Below are 21,543 nucleotides of genomic sequence, written 5' to 3' on the forward strand. Positions count from 1 at the left end.
GCTGCAACGTGAGAACACTCACTATCGCACAACATTTTATTTTTGATGTGACATAATGCAGGCAGCCAGCTAGAATTCCCTTTAACAGGCTAAAATTCTCTTTAGCCTGCCGGCTAAAACGCCGGTAGGCTAATACACGAGTGGAGTAGGTGATGGGCTAAAAAATGCAAGCCAGTATTAGCCAATCAAAAGACACATTCAATGCCTTTAAAAGTCAAAGCTGAAGCAAAGCCGCACGCTGAGCCGAACAAGAGTGGCTAGCCAAGCCAAGCAACACAAATATGGCTGCGTCCTGTAACGGGAAAACGACCCATCTGCTTCAGACTGCTCATTGAACTTTTGGCAAGGCTCTAACGAGCATATATGGATTTGCGTGAAGGACATCAGTGAAGTAACCATGCTGCTAGTACGCGGTAAATCAGGCTCGCTTCTCAGATCGGCCCCACCCCTTTGCCGCTGTCTGTGCACTGCCGGGGCATCGCAGAGCGGGCAGCCGAAAGGCAAGCAGCGCAAGATTCGAAACATCGGCATCGTCGCCCATGTGGACGCGGGCAAGACTACCATCACGGAGAGGATACTGTTCTACAGCGGCCTCACTCGCGCGATGGGCGAGGTGCATGATGGCGACACGGTGACAGACTGTCTGCCCCAGGAACGCGAGAGGGGCATCAGCATCACCGCTGCCACGGTGACCTTCCCGTGGAGAGACCATCGCGTCAACCTCGTCGACACACCGGGTCATGTCGACTTCAGTATGGAAGTACGTCGTTCGCAAAACAGTTGCGCGATAGGTTGGCGGCATGCGTACACCGTATAAACAAAATTTTGGTATGACAGAAATCAGCGCTTGAGTGCTTCAAAATCTGAAATATGAAAACGAACCGTATTTCTATTAGGAAAAATAGAAACTAGTATAAGGTATATGAGACACTTGAACCAAAATGCCGCACCGCAAACGTTTCATCAAGGTAAGCACAACTAGGGAAGTTCAAATCGAGTAGGCTTTAGAAGGCGAGACACGCAAAACATAGCGAAGCAATAAAGTGCCATACCAATAGACCCATACCTTCACCCTATTCGTTGGAGTTTTACGTCCTGAACCCGCAGTACCATTTTCAGGACGCAACTGTGGAGGGCTTCTTTGATTTTGAACACCTGTTTTTTTTTTTTTTTTTTTGATGTGGAAGTAATCTAAGTACATCGGTCTCGAGCGTTTCCGCATTCATAAAAAAATGCGGCCGGGATTCGATCCCGCGACGTTTTAGTCACCATCCGAACACCATAACCACTAGACCACCGTGGCGGAATGTGACCCAATCTTTTATCCATTATATCTTTGCCATGCCTTCCCATGCACCACGCGAGTCCTTTGGACCCTTCACTAGAAACAGGTGCTGTAGGTACTGGCACAAATGTGATTTATAAAACCTACAGTATTCATCTTGCATTAACCAATGACAAGTCGAAGCCAAAAGTCGTTCTATTTTTCTGGATCGATGGATGAGGGAGCAGGGAACACGAACCATGGCTTCACGTGTGGCTACCAATTGCCGTCTCCATTTGTTTGCCGGCCAAAGCATGCTACAACACCATCATGTGGCGTTATATCACGAATTTGTGACATTACAAAGATGTCATATATATATATATATATATATATACGTATAAATTTTCAATCTGCAATGTTATATGATGCTGTTATGTGCTTATTTTTTGCATTACTCGTCCTCTACTCCATGGGCTGGACACCACAGACGGTCAAATGTCCCATCTGATGAGGGGCATCTAAGGCTTTTGTCTAAACGAAATGTGCATTGAAATCTTATTTTGTCTGTGAGTGACCCACCCAAAGCCTAAAGATTTAGAGCAAGAAAACGATATGATATACTACTTCAAGGAAGATTTCTGAGGATGGACTCACTCATCTGAATCTTGTTGAGTGATCCCTTGCCCCGCCGCGGCGGTCTAGTGGCTAAGGTACTCCACTGCTGACCCGCAGGTCGCGGGTTCGGAATCCCGGCTGCGGCGGCTTCATTTCCCATGGAGGGGGCAATGTTGTAGGCCCGTGTGTTCAGATTTGGGTGCACGTTAAGTACCCCAGTGAATGTTAAACCCCACATATCAAATCATATGTTGAGTGATCTGGACGTAAACATTATCATAACTTTATATTCCATTTCTCGGTACACGAACAGGAGTAACCTGCATGCCAACTTTAGGGTTCACATCTTTGTGCAAGCAAAAATGATTTACTCTTGTGTTTGCTACCCTTCTATTACTAACATAATACCATAGCTAATGACAATGAGATTTTGATGTTATTCATTTCTAGCCATTTTCCCACCTTTAATGCCGTCTGAGCTTGCAATAGACATTAAGAAACTTACATAGTCAGATTAATAGCACAAACAAAAGAGTGCCTTACAATTTCCATATCATAAGGAACTTGAATGTGATCTTTCTGGATGAGCTCAATTTATATTTCATAAACATGAACAGCATATACTAACTACAATGCACTTCGAACAGCTTGACCGAGCTTGACAAAATTTAAGAGCGGTTACTGAGCGACAATGACCAGAACACATTAAAATTTGAGGTGTATCACTGGTGTACCACTGCTCAGATGTTGGTGCAATATGCAGGAGAAAATCTTTGCTTCTTGTTTTATTTTCTTCTACTGAATTTTTACTATGAGATTAATGTTGTTCTAAAATAATATTTTATACATATACACCAATTCGTTCATTTTAATGTCCCTTCAAAGAATGGCAGCAAGTTGTAAATTATTTGGGAATCAAAGAAATTCTTTTTAGGAGCTCAGCATGTTGATATGTGCTTTTGTGTTAAGCAACATGATAACAAAAAGCTCGCGGGGCTTGTCATGCATTCGCCTAAGACGACTGAGGGTGAAAAACAGTCTTTTTCTTCTCACTCGATGTGTCAATCCTCCCGTGCCCTGAAAGCTTTCTGCACCTCACCAAGTTTTAACACGACATCAAAGAGCTTGTTTCACAGAAATTTAGGTGTCGATGTTGCATCACTGGTTGTGAGCAAAGAGTTAAGGATGCAAATAAAATAAGAAAAAGAAATTGGTTCAAAATAAGAAACAAACATAGGCTGTCTGCCACAGCAGGTGTTACCACGAAACCATAGGCTGTCTACCACAAAACCACGTCATTGCTTGAAACTGCTATGAAAAAACACTATATGAACGTGATGTAGTGGAAGGAGTCCCCTCAGTGCTTCTAATATCGCGTGACAGAATCCTAGAATTTGACCAGGCATCTAAAAATGTGAATTGCTCAACAATTCGGTGGTTTAAAGCTGTCCACCCAATACAACATGTGCAGCTGTGGAAATGCACGTGGAAACTTGCAGACAAGTACTGCGCCAATAATAAAAAGGAAGAATTATGGTGCAGCAGGTACTTAGCAACTGTGCATTCAGTAGACAATCTAGGATAATTTGAAATAGCCAATGTTACTCACGTTCCTCTATTGTGCGCATGAGGCCAGATTACGCTATCGTATTGTTATACTTTTAGATGCGGAAGCATCTTATACTCGCGCCTTGTAGTGCGCCGTCCGCACCGCTTCTCAAACATTCCACAGCTGACGCGCGCGCATGCGCCGTCGCGCCGTCGCCCACTCTTCCACCATCTGTGCATCCCTTCCTCCTCTACACACCGCGCGCGCTTCACTCCTCCACCATCTGTGCACCCTTCCTCCTCTACACACCGCGTTCGACATCTACAATTCTCCTGATTCTCCAGTGGACGCGCATGTGGCGTCGCGCTTCGAGAACATTCAACAGCTGACAGTGCATGCGCCGTCGTGCTGTATATATACTCAAGGTCGGCGCTCGCTCGCTGAGTTGCCGCTCGTCGGTTGGTTTGTACGGCGCGTCGACGTCCAAGGTCGCGATGAAATGAATTCCAACGAATCCACAAACACAATGATCGACGTCCCTTCGACCAGCGCCGCCCTTTCGCATACGTGTGTACATGTTCACTCATTTAACACCCCCTCCTACAACCACGTTAACCAATTTAGCCATCGACCCAAGTAAGTCGCAATTTAACACCCCATTTCACAACCACGTTAACCAATTTAGCCATCGGCCCAAGTAAGTCGCACTTTAACACCCCGTTAACCAATTATATGCTCCGCATCCTCCTCAGTGTTCCCTCGAGGGAAGCTGCGGGCAATTTTTTTAAGGTGAAGTTTTTTTTTACACTGCCTCTGTGATCAGCTAACCTTTGACCAAGCAATGATGGAATGTGATGACAGTATCGTTTGTCATCACGGTGTGCGACGGCACAATGATATCACAAATTTTGACCTGCGTCGTCGTGATGACAACATAAGGTGATATCATCCCGTGACGACAACTTCTTTTGTCACTGGTATTGACGCTGTCACCAATCAATTTTGCTCGTGTTTCATGAGGCATCTGAGGACTTCGTCTTAATAAACGCACCTCTTGCCTTGAACAGGTGGAGCGCTCACTACGAGTAATGGACGGAGCCGTCACACTCCTTGATGGATCTGAAGGTGTCCAGGCCCAAACCATCACAGTGTGGGAGCAGGCTTGCCACCACAACTTGCCTAGACTCATCTTCGTGAACAAAATGGACAAGTCTGCTGCCAGCTTTGATGCCTGTGTGTGTGATGTGCGTGCAAAGTTGGCAGCCTCTCCCCTAGTGGTGCAGCTCCCATTGAGAACTGCGGACAAAATGGTTGGCATTGTTGACTTAGTCTCCATGGGAACGGTTGTGTGGCCTGCAGATTCCCACCAGGGCCGTGTCTTCAATCGTGCACCTCTCCCAACAGGGACTAGCCAATACCAAAAAGCTGCAGGGAAGAGGTGACAAATGCTCGTCTGTATGTTGGTGTATTGCCAGATGTGCTGACAATATTCAGTTTGAAATTGAGGGCAAAGTACTGCGCATAATTTTGTTTCTATCATGTTTAGTTTGCATTATATCAGTGTAATCACGACTCTTAACACTTACATATGAGCTAACATTGCCTTTACCAGGCAGATTTGTGGTGACATGACACTATTATCACGAGCAATCACGCATGCCAGTCATTCAACTAAAAGCTTTAATCTTGTATTTTGATCTGTGAAAATTGCACTTTTGCATTTTTCTACGAACATACTGTACAATAATGTGCAGCAATAACTTGCTTTAACCAAGTTTCATTCAACATCACAATGTTTTTCATTATGCATGATATCAATGTTAAGCACATATTCATTGCACAGTCATATCAGTGAATGAAACACTACACTATTTACTAAGGTATGAGCTTCGATGAGTAAGCTGTAGTTTGTGATTCTCTCTATTGCAGCTTATGAATTGTTGCTTTCTTGGAAAAAATTAAAAATGTGCAGAGAAGAGGGCTATAGTTTCTACTTTCACATATGTGGCAGCTTGCCATATCTGTATTAATTTGCGTGTGCTTATACTTAATGTGAAGTAACATGTTTAAGGGTATGCACATTTATTCGTTGCATGTCAATGTCAGTGAGAAAAATTCTATTGCAATGACAGAACGTAAGTCGTGCTGCTGCAGTGTTTGAAGATGGGAAGACAAAGAGCCAAGGCACTGTCTAGCAGAGCGAGTTGGTTCATTCTTAATGTAGCTTTTGGTGCGAAAAAAAGGCAGCGGTTTATTTGCCTTTTTTGCATTGTGCTGTGTTAGGACAAAATGCCAGTTGCACTGTTCACATTAAGAAATGATGTTGCACTATATTTACTTTATTGTAGCCAAAAATTCTGTGATTGTTATGTTGAGCCAAGATTCTATTACAGTTGCAGTAATGTCTCAGTTTTATTATCATGTTAGTGGCACTGTCATTTGTCATTGCTAAAATACAGGCGAAGATGAAATAGCACAAGTCTGAACTGCATGGTAGTACTTATTTACGGTCATGCTTGAAAAACAAAAAGTCTATATATGATATTACTGAAAAGGAAAGGATTAGTGTAGACTTTTAAGTCTGAATGTGGTACCAACATTTGACAGAGCAGAGAGTCGACAGCAAAGCACCACCACTCTTGATTCCAAGGCAATAGATTGTGCAAAACCTTTTAACCTTTTTTTTTTTAAACCACAGTTCGTAGCCGAAGAATGCTAAATTTGCTCAGAAAATGTTAGAAGCAATAAGGTTCCCAGAAAAATAGATATGTTCATCACCTGCTCTTTGTCAACTTTTTCTGCATCCAAAACATATCTTTGTATTGAAAAAGTCTGTGTTTTGAGAGATTTTCACTAGCGTTCATAAGATTTGTTTGTTAGACAGGTTTGTGCATGATTATATTAGAAAAAATTCATTAAAGTGGGAGAAAAAAGAACAACTAAGAGGGAGAAAAGCAGGGGCAGTGGCAAAGAGATGGTTACCAACATTTGACATTTAATATGCGTGCTGTTCCATAAACAAACTGCTTATTAAATTCGGGAGCCTGTTTTGGGTCGTCTTGGTCCTCTTATGTGCCTGTGATGTTTTACTCATTATATCTGCATCACTAGCTAGCCAGCCGGCAGACATTAAATTCTCAGGCCTCAAACGCTTCCACAAAAGTTTTGAGAAGATGCACACTGTGTAGCGTACATTCAGTAGTTTACAAGTCGTCCAATGACAATGAAAAACCGCTTTTTTGCAGGCAAGAGCTCATTGAAGCAGCAGCGGAACTTGATGACCAGTTTGCAGACGAGTTCTTGCTGCGAGATCGGCAAGTCCCACCAGTCGAACTGATGGCAGCGTTAAGACGTATAACTCTTTCGGGAAAGGGGGCACCAATGCTGTGCGGCAGTGCCTACCGCAACCTGGCCGTGCAGCCCCTATTGGATGCTGTCATTGACTACCTGCCTGAACCCGTGGCTTCCGATGGTAGTGGGCAGCTAGCTGCACTGGCCTTCAAGGTGGTGCATACCAAGGTAGCATGCATGACAGGTCTTTAGTTCTTTTGAAAGAGACGTGTGAAACATTTAGATAGTTTTGCCACGGTTTTCCAGGAATATTCACATCAATTCGAATAGACCCCTGTATATTGAGAAACAACAAACCTAAATCATGAAGAGTATGTTTTGAGTACCATGAAAAGGGTGCATTAAATTGCAAGATGCGGAGCAATATGAACCCCACACAATGTACGGTCATGTTTTTGTTTGTTTTATTAATCTATGAAAATGAGTTCTTATTGTGCCAAACATAAGAAGTTAGACACCTTGTCGAAGTGCATTCAAGTTCTTGTATTAAACTCAAATATTCAAAGGAAATAAATATATTTCATGTTACTATTTTATACTGGTCACAAAAAATAACCAACACTTCCTCATCGAGCGGCAATTATGCAACTTAAGTCAGGCTTGCAAGCACTCTGAAGTCAGAAATGGGAGGCTTCTGCTATCTTTGGAAAGAATGTAAGTCAGCTCAAGGAGTTTGGAGAGCAATAAGAGAAATTGATGAGAAGTTATGACTGTGCAAAGAACCATAGAGTGGAATATGTTGCGTTAACAAGCTGGAAAGCAGTACTTGAATGAAGACAAGGGCTAGTTGGCATTCTAGATGAAGATGTACAGTTTTACAGCGGATCGGTGGTCACCTCACATTTGCATCCATTACAGAGCTATTTATGTGCATCCATCACAACAGGAATGGCACCGTTATTGGCACATACTAGTACTTCCCATGCCTTCCACTTACTGTCATTCCTCTTCACATTCATGTTTTCACTCTTGAATTTGAGAAATAATATAATCAAAAACAGATTTATCTTTGTAAAATGTTTTTTCAACACTTACATGTGCAACCTATCTGTAAACCCACAAAATTGCACATTATTCCAAAATAATCGACATTAAGTTCCAACAAAAATAATTTCATAATACTTCGATTTGTACATTTTATAGTCACTAATTTAAATTCACTTGTAGTTAGATATTTATTTACCCTGAAGTGATTCATGTTCTCTTTTTGTACAAATATAAACACATCTCAAGCTCAAAATATATTGAAATTTCATTTCCGATTCTCTTGATTTTGAGCAAAGAAAAATTATGCTTCTGACGCATCTCGTGGAGGGCAGCACATCGAATGACTCGTAGAACATGGCAGTGCCTTCAGAAAAATAATTATATGACACAGTACATTGCAAAATTAAGTTATAAAAGACATTTATTATACAGGGGGTGTGATTCATCTCAACCTCTTTTATCGACTAGTCAATGTAACTAGCCCAAGCACGTTGTGCACGCAGTTGTGCACAGAATGATTAAAAGGGTTAATAATGGATAAAGCAGTCCTTATGCTTCACATGCTTACAAACATGCCGTCTTTGTACAGTTTAAGGGCCCGCTAACATTCGTGAGGATCTATAGCGGTCGCATTGCAACTGGCCAGCGACTGTATAACGCCACGCGGGACCTGTCCGAGAAAGCAGGCGAGCTTGTCGAAGTAACAGCCGACGAATATCGCACCGTGAGTGAGGCTGTGGCCGGTGACGTGCTGGCCATTGCCGGACTCCAGCGCAGTGTCACCGGAGACCTGCTGGTTGCCAGTGCCGCCACGGCTCGCTCGGCCCTTGAAGGTACTATACTGCAATACTTTCTTGTGCGAGTATTTGAGCACTTCAAATATTTGAATGATTATTATAGTATTTGAGTTTGATTCGAGTTTAAATTATAGAAAGTTTTGAAGCAATATTATAGAAAGTTTTGAAGCAAAATTATAGAAAGTTTTGAAGCAGTCTAAATGAATGAATAGATGTATACATTATTCCACATGTAACCCCCATGTAAAAGTGGGTTCACTGCAGTGGAAGGGTGTTGTACCATGAATATATTTATCCTCAGAAAATTAACACTACCGCAAAGCCTTACAACAAGGTTAAATGAACATTTTGCCCTGCTATCGATTCATCACTTTTCGAAGTTTAAAAGCTTATTATACCGTCTTGCATGCTTTAAGGCTGGTAAATTTTAAAATGTAACATATTTTACAGGTTATCACTAGCATGTTACCGAAAGTCTAAACCTGCTACTATATTCAAAGTTGCTTCCACTTACTTTGAATAAAAAATATGGACGTTTGCGCATACATTGTTTCAATTTAAAAAAGTATTGTTCAGGTTTGCTTGGTTATGACCATTTTGCTCATTTTTCTTTACAATTTGGGGCATTTGCTACTTGAATTTGACTCAAAATTATTCTACACAATCACTAATAACTAAGTTCACTTTGAAAGGGGCCAAGCAACACTTTTTGAGCGTGGTTATAAAACACTGCTGATGGGTAGTGGAGGCTCCCAAGAACACACGAGCCAGCACGCGGCCTGGAATTCACAATAAATTATCAAAGTTAGCTAAAAATTACTTTCTCTTTTCTTGTCAAATGAACGGAGACGCTCAAAAATTGCTTGTACATGGCCATCTATGAATGAGCTATTGGCTGACTTGAACATCATGGCGTGCTCCGTCCTAACTGGGATCGCCGCGATAGGCCGCAACTTATCCACGCGTGCACGCGCGATCACACTGGAAAAGCCGCGTATTCAAAGAAAAAAAAAAAATGTGCTCAAGGTCACGAGTGGTATATTTTCTTTGCCCCTGCCATCTCTCCCTGCTTAGTTTCCAGCACTTCGTCAGGACGAGACAAGAAAGAATGCATTTGCAGCATGCGACAAATTTTTATAACTCTGCTCATACTGGACAGATTCTTGAAATTTTTGCGGTGTTGAATTTGTAAAGCAATAAGCTCTTTTGGTGAAGCTCCTTGGTTACTTAAAAAAGTGTTTCAGGGCTTCTTGAACCTTAACTTTACTATTCACACAAGCCAAGTGAGAATGTAGCTGTACTGCAAATATGAAATCGTGTAGATAGAGACTATCTGATGTGTGCATGGACTTCACTGTCGAGAAATTGGACAGTAGAACTAATTGGCACCACAAGATTAGCAATAAAGAAGATGCTCTTTCCTTTCACCAGTGTTTTCTTTTTGTATATTGTATTTTCATATTCCATGAAAAACAAAAACCTCTAACTAGTGCCTTCTCTGCTAAGTTCTTAGTTGCTTAATTATAAAAGTCACAGTTTTGCCGAGGGCAAAGCAATGAGTGCAATAGTAACAAATTGAAAAGTAAAACAAAGAAAGGCTAGCAGCTCGCTCTTTTCACAAACATAGCTGTTGCTGCGAGTATAGCAAGTTTCGTGCACACTATGGCTTTATGCAAACTTTGCGATGAAGGCAGGATGCATACAAAGCTATAGGTCATCTGCTGAACCGCTCTTAAGAGATAAATGCGCGAGCATTGGTGACCATGCCTTGTAGGTTAAAGTCCAGAGCTGAAGAAGTCCAGCCTCACTCCGGCGAAAGACAGGCAGCACAATGCCCTCTAAACATGCGCCCTTTGGCCCTCTGCGCCATCTTGCAGGTGATAGTGAACAAGCTTCTGCCCCACTGAAATAGCTCAGCGTTGCAAGTGCTTAACGAAATGTTGGTAACGCTACTGAGAATAAAGAAGACAGGACAGGGTGCTGAATTTGGTGCCCTGTTTTATCTTTTTTGTTTTCTATTTCTTGTTATCAGTTGTGCCACAAATATTTCGTTAAGCTATGCCCCAACTCGCCCAACATCGCACTCTGCTGCTAGCGCTGTTCTGTCCACCTCTATCGTCCACATATTTGGTTCAATTGAAACTCATTTTTGAACATGATCGTCTATTAACTAGCCCAATTCATTATATTGCATTAAAACAGTACTTTAGTTAAACCCTAATCGTTCTTGCTTAATTTATTTATTTGTTCAAAAATACATTATTGCCATAATGCTTGCAGCAAAAGGTCACATTAGACAGTGCTCTCTCACTGAGTTTTTAGCACTAGTAAGTACAGAGTGATAATTTAAGTATAAATTATTAATTTGTTCAAGTGGCCATACTTGGAACTTCATTAAGATAAAAAACACAGTCTTTGGTATTACATTCTTCCCCTCGTCTTGACTGAGCATCTTAAGTCAAACTCAGTTGACAATATATCTGATACATCAAAAATTGCAGGGTTATAAATAACACCCAGTTTTTATCCTCTGAATTAGACAAAACAAAAAACTCAAGAATGACGGAATTCTAGTAGTCGGTTATATGTAGAGTGAACGTTTGTTAAACGCATATCTATAGCATATATTCGACTTGTATGATATGTAGAATATATAATATATGTACAGTATTGAATGTATAAGACGCTTTGTTGAATGTATATGTAGAATGAGTGTTTGCCAGCTCTCTTTTCGTTCGTTGAGTACAGGGCCTGCCGGTCAGCGAGCAGCGATGCACGTTCCCGAACCTGTAGTGCTGTGCAGTATCGAGGCCCCATCTATGCGTCAGCAGAATGCACTGGATGCTGCCCTGGCCTGCATGCTACGTGAAGACCCAGCCCTGCGACTCAGCCACTGTCCAGACACTGGGCAAATGGTCAGTCGCGAACTTCCGTAGTACGTTTTTCATATAGATGAAATAAGCAGCGCTGCATGTCTGTCATAGATTTCTGGAACATATAATTATAGGAAAGTATATCTTGAACTGATGATGTGCAAGTTTATGAAGCCTATCAGACAATGATAAAGTCTGCGGAAATGCGACTGCTGTCTAATTTTAGAATACATAGTAATGTCCCATGATCTAGGAGCAGAGTTAGTGGATGATGATAGCTCCTCTTTTTTGCAGAAAACGTTTCGACAAGAAGCAACTGCTCTCAAAGGCACAAGCCTTAGATGCTTCATCAAATGCGAAAATTGGCTGTGGATGTCAACATTAGTGATGTAAAAACCATTGGCATTTCATGATGTCAAGGATTGTAAAAAGTTGTGACATCATTATGACATCACAGGACGTGACTTTACATGATGACGTCAGCACATAATATTTTTGCTTGGTCAAAAGAGGGCTGATCATAAAAGCAGTGAAAAAACAACGTTAGGTGCATGAGGTTTTTGGAGGACAGGTGTGGGTGATTCAATGCATCGACGTAGAATAAAAAAAAAGAAGCCTTTCGCCTTCAAGCCATCTTAAGTGAATGCCCTAAGAGTTAATTTTTCTTCTTTAAAAGACTCGTACTGACTGTTTCATACTTGTCCTGACGGCAGGTCCTAGGTGGCCTGGGACGGCTCCACCTGGAAGTGACGCGGGACCGCATTTTGCTTGAGCACAATGTGGATGCCAGCCTGGGCCCTCTTCAGGTAGGCTGGGCCGGGGTTATGCAATCACACCAGTTACAAAGGTCTGTTCCGAAACCCGCTTGTGTCCACAGGCACATTTGCGGAGGATAGCAAACCGATGCACCACCTGGGAGTGACAAAAAAAAAAAAAAGGCTGCATCGCCATGATCGCAGCAGCTTTTGCTGTCACTGCATGAGTTGCCGCAGCCAGGATAAGAAGGTCGAAGAGTTCTGTGGCTGCAGTGTCGTCTGCAAAAAAGAAGCCGAATGCAGTACTGCCTGTGGGCTTGTGCAGTGCTACGCACAAGCAGTGCCATTTATCAGCTTTCCTTACCACCTACAGGTGGTGCTACCACCAGCAAATTTCCACAAATCTAGCCATGGCTTGTTCACATCTTGTACATTGTAGCACCAAACTGGTACAAATACGCTCAGACCTCATTATTAGAAAGTCGCGTGCATATATGAAAAGACTATTTTTCATTCACTTCATTTTAACCGACGATTTATTATATGTGTGTGTTTTATAGAGATTTGAGTACATATTTGGTAACATTCAGATAGATGAAAGCTGGCAGTCCTCTCATGTCTCTTGTTCTTGTGAACGTCTGTTTTTGCGCTCTAATGTTCTCAAAAGCTATGCGTTACCTTGCCAAGTTTTGTTAAACAAACAAGGAATCCTTGGATATCCATTACGCCACATGGGTGCGTTAGAACCAGAGTGAAATTTGGTGAAGGGAAGCATGATCCACCTCTTTTGTATAATTTTATTAAATTAATTACAATGTTGCTGCATGCTTGTAAATCAGATGATGTGTAATTACATCAACTCTCAGCTTATTTTGTCTCATGCTTGTCGCAGGTGGCTTACAAGGAAATGCCGTCTGATTACTCGGCCGAGCCAGTGCGGCACCTGTTAGACCGCACTGCAGGTGGTACAAATCACAAAGTCGAAGTTGAGATGCGTGTGTTACCATCTGACACACAGTTTCAAGAGTTGAAGGTAAGCATTTAAGCAGAAGCAGGCCGTTGTACGCTAGAAGCAAACGAGACGAAAATTGAGGCGATTGAAATTGACAAATGGAAAGATAAATGTGTCAGTTGCCCCTTGGTATCATTCTCTAACAAAGTGCGCCGATACCATGGTATATAGAACCACATACTGTTTTACAATTTTTATCAGAACCATGTGTTTGTTTTGGTTCGTCTATTTGTATGTTTTTTGTCCAGTCTTTTTGTGGTCTTTATCATATTCGCTGCTGTCAGTGCATGTTCTCCTACATAAGCCGGGTCTTTTGACAATAAATCGTTAGCCGCAGTGCAGTGCTTGCGTTTGTGTCTTTTGATGTGTGTGTGTTCTGCATGCTTTTGAGTGCTGCTTCTTCAAAAATCATTACTTCTATCACTGGCTTTATGTAAAGTTCACGAATTTTGGCTCATTCTATGACTTTATAAATGTTGCATCCAATATTTACATAAACTAAAGCTGTGACATTTCAGGGTAATGAATGAGTTCGTCTACTTGCAGCACAATAAAATTTTGTTAGCTGTATTGAATGAATCTTGGTGTGATGTTCTACAGACAGCACAACATTCGAAGAGGAGACAAGCTCATGTTCCACAGGATTTCGGGATTTTTTCAATCTCTAACATTAATGTAGGATATGACTTTTAAGCATATTCAGTGCGGTGTACCTGATTGAAACGATGCTTCACTCGTTTTTTGATGAAAGGATACCAGGGTGGCGCCAGCTTTGAACAAGCTTATTCAAAGAATTTGCTAAAACAAGTGAAATGGGTAATTGCAAAGTCTTGCAAAGTAGCCTCTGATGGTGATGATGAAAGCAGCCAAGGCAAATCAAAACGTTGCTAATAAGTTGCGTATTTTCACGCTGGATCTGTGCTCAAGACAAACTTAGCATGTGTGCCTCTACACGCAGGTTGTTGTGACTGATGAAAACGGCCTGGGGCAACTTTGGCAGCAGCACAGACGGGCCCTCAACACTGGTGTGTTGCTGGCACTGTCACACGGCCCCTTGCGAGGCTTTCCGGTGACCAATGCCAGGGTTGAGTTGCTCTGGTGCCAAGTAGGTCGTGGAACCTCCTTGGCTATGGTCAGTGCGGCTGCATCCCAGTGCATTGCCAAGTGTTTGGCCAGTGCGGCTGTAGTGCTGATGGAGCCTATCATGGATGTTCAGGTAGGCAACTTTTTCATGCGCCGATGGCTTAGCAGTCCTTCACAAGGGATTCAGGCTTATATGTTTTAAAGATACACTAAAGGCAAATATTAAAGAGATACTGACATGCAAATTTAAAATTTTTTTTTTGCACCAACTGAAAGACAAAGTCCTCAAAAGCCTGAGAACTTGGTAAGAGCACACCAACAAATTGGTTACAAGTGTGAAAGCACTTCAAACAATTTATGACAAAATGTTCTCGAAAGCTGGTTTCGATTCCTACTTGACCCTGGCACTGCGATACAGTATAAGCTGTTCATCGCATGCTAGTGCAAGATATCGCAATGCTTCCATGGCGACTGCACTGCGTGGCTCCATTGGTAACACACAAGCAGCCATTTTGAACGTTTCAGTGCCTGAACGTCATCACGACTAGCCACACTGGTATGTGAAGTCACCAGAATTGACACTGTAGCACAACATGATGGTAGTGTTGATGTCAATGGGTGCACCATGCGAAAATCGATTTTAATGCCAAAATTAGATGTCTTGTCAGCATTGTCAGCATTTACCGAGCTTCACAACTGCACAGAGCAGTCTCTGTGTGCAAGACATTTGTACGACTGTGTCACTCAGCTTCTAAAGTTGGTGTCAGCATGAATTGTTCAAGTAGAATTGCACAAACCTTGCAGCTCTTGTTTCATGTCAACAAAACAGTTAATTTCAAAGAAAATAATCTTTTATCTGTCCGTACACGTTAGCACAGCTCAAATTGCCCGCCTCAGAAATGGCTTGTGACATAGAATTTGCCTTGCCCGCTCTTTACTGCTTGTCAGCTGGCACTGTGGTTTCTTGCTTGTTGATGAAAACAAACTACCACCGAGACACTACTACACTAGTGGAGCATAGCCCGGTGAAAACGAAACTTATGGACCACCTGTGTTGTTTTTCATGGAAACACCAAGCAGTTCTCGTTTTCTGCACAAATCAAATAGAAATGCACAAGCTGCCTTTTATGCTATCTTGTATTACACTGCAGTGTTCCCTTTTATTGTGGCTGGTTTGAGTACTATCAAGTGTTTGTACGGAAGACATTCTATGTCATCGCGCCCTTGTTGCGGAATGTCCCACTGGCGGCACAAATCATGTCCTACACTTGACTTCATTTCACAAGTATTAAAGTGCTGCTGTGCATAATGTTGTTTGACACATTTTCAAGCACCGACTTTTCACTCTAGCACAATTTGTTGATTGGCTTTGGTGTCCCTTTAAAACAATTGAATATTGGGCAAGTTGATGTTTTGACATCATCACAACAGAACTGAAGTCCAAGTGCTATAGTTAGTTTCTTTGCCCCATCAGTCGGAGTGTTTCTCTTTCTTCAGTGTCCATATAGATATTCAAGATCTGATTGGCTGTAGGGTCATGAAATTCGCCTCACAGATGGCACCCTAGGGCATGTGTAACTTGCAGCCGAATAAAAAAAAAATTGGGGGACCCTTAAGCTTCACCAATAAGAGTTGAACGTGATAGTGATATGCTGTCCCTAGTGCATTCTGTGTAATGGTTAGCGCGCTTTACACTATGAGCAATTATTCGTGTGAAATATATTTGAACTTTCTATGCACCGAAGAATAAGTGCAGTAACGTGTGTGCCTTTTGTTGTGGGTGGCCGGCTTTAAACCATGAAGTCAATATGATAATATGATATGTTCTGAAGCTGGATGGCAATGTACACTTGTATCACGCATTACTGCAATATTACATGTTCTGTTGTGAAGGGTATATACAGGACACATGTGTTTGTACAACATGAAAGTTACTTTCACTGCATTTCCAAGCAGAGGAAGTTTTCGCTGTATTTCAAAGCATACGCATGGCTATGTGGTAGAACGCCTGCTTGCCACACAAATGACTTGAGCTCAATTCTCACTCTGATTGAGCGTTCTTTATTATTGATTTTATTTGCACCTTCATCGGTGTTTCGGTCATGCACAAGATGATTTTTCGCTCACAACCAACGGCACCAACGCCGGACTTTCTTTGAGAGAAGCTCTTTAACGCTATCGCATTAATATTGATTGCATGGCTGCGATGACTGGAATGCTCAAACTTGACATCTGGTCGTGTGATGCAGCTATCCATTCCCGAGATGTATTTTGGCCGTCTACTAAGTGACCTTTCTCAGAGGAGGGCAAAGATTAAAGAGATCTCCCAACGACAAGACATGCGTGTTTTGGATGCCGAGGTAAGCCACATCTGTTTTCCTCATCTCAACAATGCCATTCAAATTTACAAGGATAACAGCTTTCCTGTTGCATAAATATTTATATTGCACTCACTCAAAGGTATGCTGTAGGAGTATGTAAGAGGTATTAAGCAATAAAATTTCTGCTAGTCTACAAGATGGTGTGTAGTCAAATGGTTGACATAATAAATGCAGATAAAATTAATTATCAGACAGTAGAACAAAGCAAATCCGCACTGTTTATTACTAATATCAGCTTGCATATACTATACTTAAAAAGTGCAATGAAAAACAAATTTAAAGAAAGTATTTTCACCTAAGATGCAACGTTTGTTTATAACAACGATCGCTTGCTCCAAGTTTCTTTTAGTTTCGCTTACTTTCAATCAGGGCCTAAATCCAAAGCAAATGATGCTGTATGTGTAGTACATGACATAACCCTTTATATTTTGTGCCACAGGTTAAGCTGTTGAGCTAAAGAAAAATGAGAAGTTTTAGCACACAAAATGCACATAGCTATTCAGATTTACTTCATCCATTGTATAATGACCTAGTCAAGGCAGTATGGATATGCCCCGTTAGAATGGGTGCCATGCGGAGCTTTCATCTCACAAAGACCAAAGGAGTGCTTACAAAGTCATGCCATGACATTTCCTAGCATCACGTCGGTGGCCTTAACGAAAATTTCTAAGCTTGTACCTTAGGGCGATACCGGGCCGCGCTCGGAACACTGTCTCTAAATAAACGTTTATTTCTCTCTATTGTGTCGAATGCAGGTTCATTCGAAGCCGCTTATGACTATACCAGTTTTAGCGATATATTGGTTGCGTAGACATCTTTAGTTTTCTTTCGTAGGTGTTTAGGACCATACCTGGGGGGGGGGGGGGGGAGGTGTTTGTCAGTCTTGAAGATAAAAGCGCATGTGTTTTCAATAAACCAGTTGCGAGTTTGCGCCTTTAGTGCCTGCTTCTTCTCATTTTTTTTTTATTGTGCAAGTTTTAGCTATGAATTCATTGGTTATAACAATGAGAAGCTGCTGCTTAGTCAACTTTTGTATGTTTTCTATAGTGAAATAACCTGCTTACAGCAATACCAGCATGCTGCACTATCGGTAATAACAATGAATTCTGGCTATTGGGTGTTCAAACTCAAAGGTAATGGAAGGCGAAATCCGCAAAAAGAAAGAAGAAGCACATGCTGTGGGAGTGCCCAGCACAGTACAGACACACTAACGCCACGACCCTTTCGTCGAAGCTCCATGAGGCTCTGCGGAGCCCCGCTCTTAACGACCAAACCTGGGCGACCCAACACGCCCGCGAGGCGGCGTCGAGGCAGGCCCTTGACGTCCCCTCATGGGAGGCCTAGGCCCGGCCACCTAAACCTGCTGGTTTCTTATAATAAAGTTTATTCCTCCTCCTTTTCATAGTCAACAAAATGTTTCACTGCATAGCGTTGCTGCATTGCGGCAAAGCTGACTTTGCAATTCACTACAGCGCCGGAGCGGTACTCGCTTCCTTTCGGACATGGACACTAAGTAAAGAGCTAAGACTGATAGTTTTAGCTTCCAGAACTTTAGACGTTATGTATTAGCTATATGTTGATTGTGGAAATCTCGTCAAGCGTCTGAATTTTCGAACATGTTTAATAAACTGGCAACTTTGTTGTCCTTCACTCTTGGCATGTCTGACTGATACTATAGTTTTCTTTCAAGAACCTGCCATCCACCTCTTTTTTTTGTTTGTTTTTTGTGGAACCCTTTGATACCAATTATCGGTTATAACAATGGATTTTTTGTGGCACTTGAGTATTATTAAAGCGGGTTCAATGTAGTATATACTACATATTATGAAAATGAGCACATTTGTCATGACCCAACCAACATGCACTTTTTTAAGATTGAAACACGGCAAAAGCAAATGTCATTCTTTTTTGATTAAAAGGAAGTAGAAGCAACTTTGAACAGTAGCACGATTTGATTTTCGGTAGAGTACAAGTGATAAGATCTAAAAGAATTATATCTTAAAATTTGCTGTACTTAAAGCATGTAAGTTGGCATAACAACCTTCTAAACATTGATGCGAGGGTAATAGCTTTATTTAGCTTTGAATTAGGGCTTCACGGCAGTGCGGATTTCCCATGAATAAGCGTTTTCACGACTCAGCATTCACGCTTCACCCCCGTATTCACAAACGCCCTAGACTTAAATTTTGTCCTTCACGGGACAGAGCTGAGCACTGCACCACTGCTCGACTGAAAATGACACTGCACTTCTCAAGAAGCGCTGCAGATTATGCAGTGACTTTCTCTGCCTATAGACGCCACTCCCATAGACTTTCTCAAGTCAAAGCTAAGCGTTAACTGAAGGGAGCTGTTGAATATGAGGGTTAGCATTCATTACTGCAGTGAAACAACCTTTACAGGGGTTACACGTGGACTACTATACATTCATTCGTTTATTTCGAATACTTCAAAATTTTCCATAATTTAAATTTGAATTGAAGCAAATTTGCCCAATGCAATATTTGTTTGAATATTTGGAGCATTCGAATAGCTTAATCACAATAAATGCTAGTGATGCCAGGACTCGCTGACATTTCCCAACCTTCATACCGACATGGAAAGCGTGTGGCGTAGTTTCTACAACTTTCTGTACTACCGAGTCAGCTGTTTGCATTAAAACCTGCTTTTGGTCGTCAGGCTTGAACACTTATATGTAGCTACGCTGCAATGACAATTGTGATTGATCAGATATCAGTGAGAAAGAGGACACGCGAGTCTCTAACAAGTCCACTTCCTTTCTCACCAGACGCAGGGGTAGCATCCCGAATGAAGTCTATTCCACCCTTTAAACTGCTAACCACCAATCTGTATTCGTCACACGAGTTTGTACCAATACCACCCACGAGAAGTCACACTTGTCCAACCAGGTTTTCTGCTCTTCTTGCCGCCAACGACGTTTCACAATTTTAAATTGCTTAACTTGCCATCTTCAACTCTGGGTGACAGTAGTTATCTATGAAAAGCCACATTTTGTGCCTTTTACGCGCTTTAGGCCTGGCAACAGTCGTTTCCTAATGCCGCTTCTCAAGAAAAATGCCAGCGGCAACGATTATCCAAGAAAAAGGTGCTTTTTAAAGCAGTATTAAAAGCAGCGTTAGTGTCACGGAATTTGCCTCCGACAGCCAGCGACTCAGACGTAGCCTTTGCTCTAGATATTGCTTCGGATAACAACGTGGCTTTGTGGGTGCATATGCTTCAAAATATACCACACAAAGAGCGACTATTAGTCATGACAGCTTTTGTAACGAAGAAGCTCTTGTCTATAGTTTATTATTTTTTTGTACCCCACTCCCCTCTGTAAAGCTATGTGCAATTGAGGGTAAAATAAATGAAATGAAATGAGAAAGCGATTTTTGTAAAATTTTCAGCGTGTTGCTGCTGTGTATTGCATCAAATTCTTCAATTTTCAGTACATTCCGATTTATAGCAACGGTATGCATTAAGGTTCAGCCTCCGTCAACTGCAATTTTTTATTTCATTTCTGTGCCAATTCCATAGAGAAATGAATGACGTAACATATTCCAAAATGAGAATTGCATGGAAAATATTGTGACTGCCTATAAAAATTGGCACTTTTGGTACATCTTATGGAAGTTGGTGGCTGAAAGGTTCATATCCTGCCTCCCTCTCACTGACAGTGGTAACATGAGAACATTTAGTATGTGCTTCAAGTGCCTGTGGCGTTAGAGAGTTGGAAAATAATGCTCATGATGGCCAGCGAACACAGAAAATAAAATTAGAACACAAGTGCCGTGTCATCCTTTTCTCCTCCGTCAGTTTTGCGCTGGCAATCATAGCCTGAGGTGTTCATTATCATTTGTAATGCTATCGCCTCCTGCAGGTTCCACTTGCCGAAATGAATGATTACGCAGACGTGGTGCGAACGCTGTCTTCTGGTCGTGCTAGTTTCACTATGTCGTTAGCTGCCTATCATCCCATGGGAGCACAAGAAACAGCTGTGGCATTGAAGCGGCTTGCTGGATTCACCGAGAATGTCTGAGGCCAAGACGACTTATGTCTGTTCTGCTGTTACTATAAATAATGCATTGTACAAGCCATATGCTATTAGTAATAATAAAAAGCTGTTTTGTTGACATTCTTTGGAGATGAAGTAGCAAAAGACTATATGTGTGCACTAAATCGGGGCATTAGGTTTACAATGTGCGATTACAATTTCATGAAATTATTGGTTCAGTGACAGTGTAAAAGAATCAAGTGGCTTTACCTTTTGTTAATGTCGTTCGGGTTGTGCCTTGCTTGCTACATCTTAAGTGTAAAAGGTTCTGTACCAGTGTTGTATGCAACCATACATGTGATTCGAAACTTCCTAAAACATTTTTCATGCCTGTTCCATCACCCGTGTAAAGGACTTGAATTGAGTACTATCAGATTTCTCAGTGTGCCTGCAGCTTTAAAAAAAATGCTTTCATCAAAACAAATCCAATCATGGGTGTCGACAAGGGGGGGGGGGGGGTGCAAAAAACGCACTTGCCCCCCCTCAAGCCTCACCAGCATTTGCCCATGCTGAAGCAGTGCTGTCACCCAGCCCCAGGCAACACGGGTTGGCACCCACCAAGATGCTGACGCCCCCAGATCCAACAGGCCTATTATAACAAACTTTTTACGATTGAAGATTTATTCTATGTTCTAGCTTTGTTTCTATTCGCTGCTTAAACCAATATCTCTGTATAACATAAATCAATGGTGGCCAAGTAAATCATTTATCAATGAGAAGCATATATGAAAAAAAAAAATCTCAAGCTTTCATTGTGGGTATGAAATCCTAAAATTCTTATAGCCATTTTGACTCATTCACTCTCACTTTAGTCTGCTA

At 41.8% G+C, this 21,543-nt stretch overlaps 2 protein-coding genes across 2 annotated transcripts in view; one reads left to right on the forward strand and one right to left on the reverse strand.

Moving 5' to 3' along the window:
* The first annotated feature begins 261 nt into the window (after positions 1–261).
* Positions 262–20,805, forward strand: mRRF2 (mitochondrial ribosome recycling factor 2). Its single transcript, XM_037416041.2, has 10 exons — positions 262–760; positions 4,499–4,869; positions 6,677–6,950; positions 8,359–8,602; positions 11,315–11,481; positions 12,153–12,245; positions 13,087–13,227; positions 14,165–14,422; positions 16,539–16,649; positions 20,551–20,805. Exons 1-10 carry the CDS (start codon positions 398–400, stop codon positions 20,707–20,709), a joined length of 2,181 nt encoding a protein of 726 aa, XP_037271938.2. The 5' UTR covers positions 262–397; the 3' UTR covers positions 20,710–20,805.
* LOC119163953 (transmembrane protein 62-like) overlaps positions 12,080–21,543 on the reverse strand; it is a 46,834-nt gene continuing 37,370 nt past the window's right edge. Inside the window, exon 15 of the mRNA XM_075870785.1 lies at positions 12,080–12,351. Coding sequence (XP_075726900.1) covers positions 12,262–12,351 — 90 coding nt within the window. The 3' untranslated portion in view covers positions 12,080–12,261. The remainder of the gene's footprint in view (positions 12,352–21,543) is intronic.

This window comes from Rhipicephalus microplus, chromosome 8, assembly GCF_043290135.1.
Source record: "Rhipicephalus microplus isolate Deutch F79 chromosome 8, USDA_Rmic, whole genome shotgun sequence".
NCBI lineage: Eukaryota > Metazoa > Arthropoda > Arachnida > Ixodida > Ixodidae > Rhipicephalus > Rhipicephalus microplus.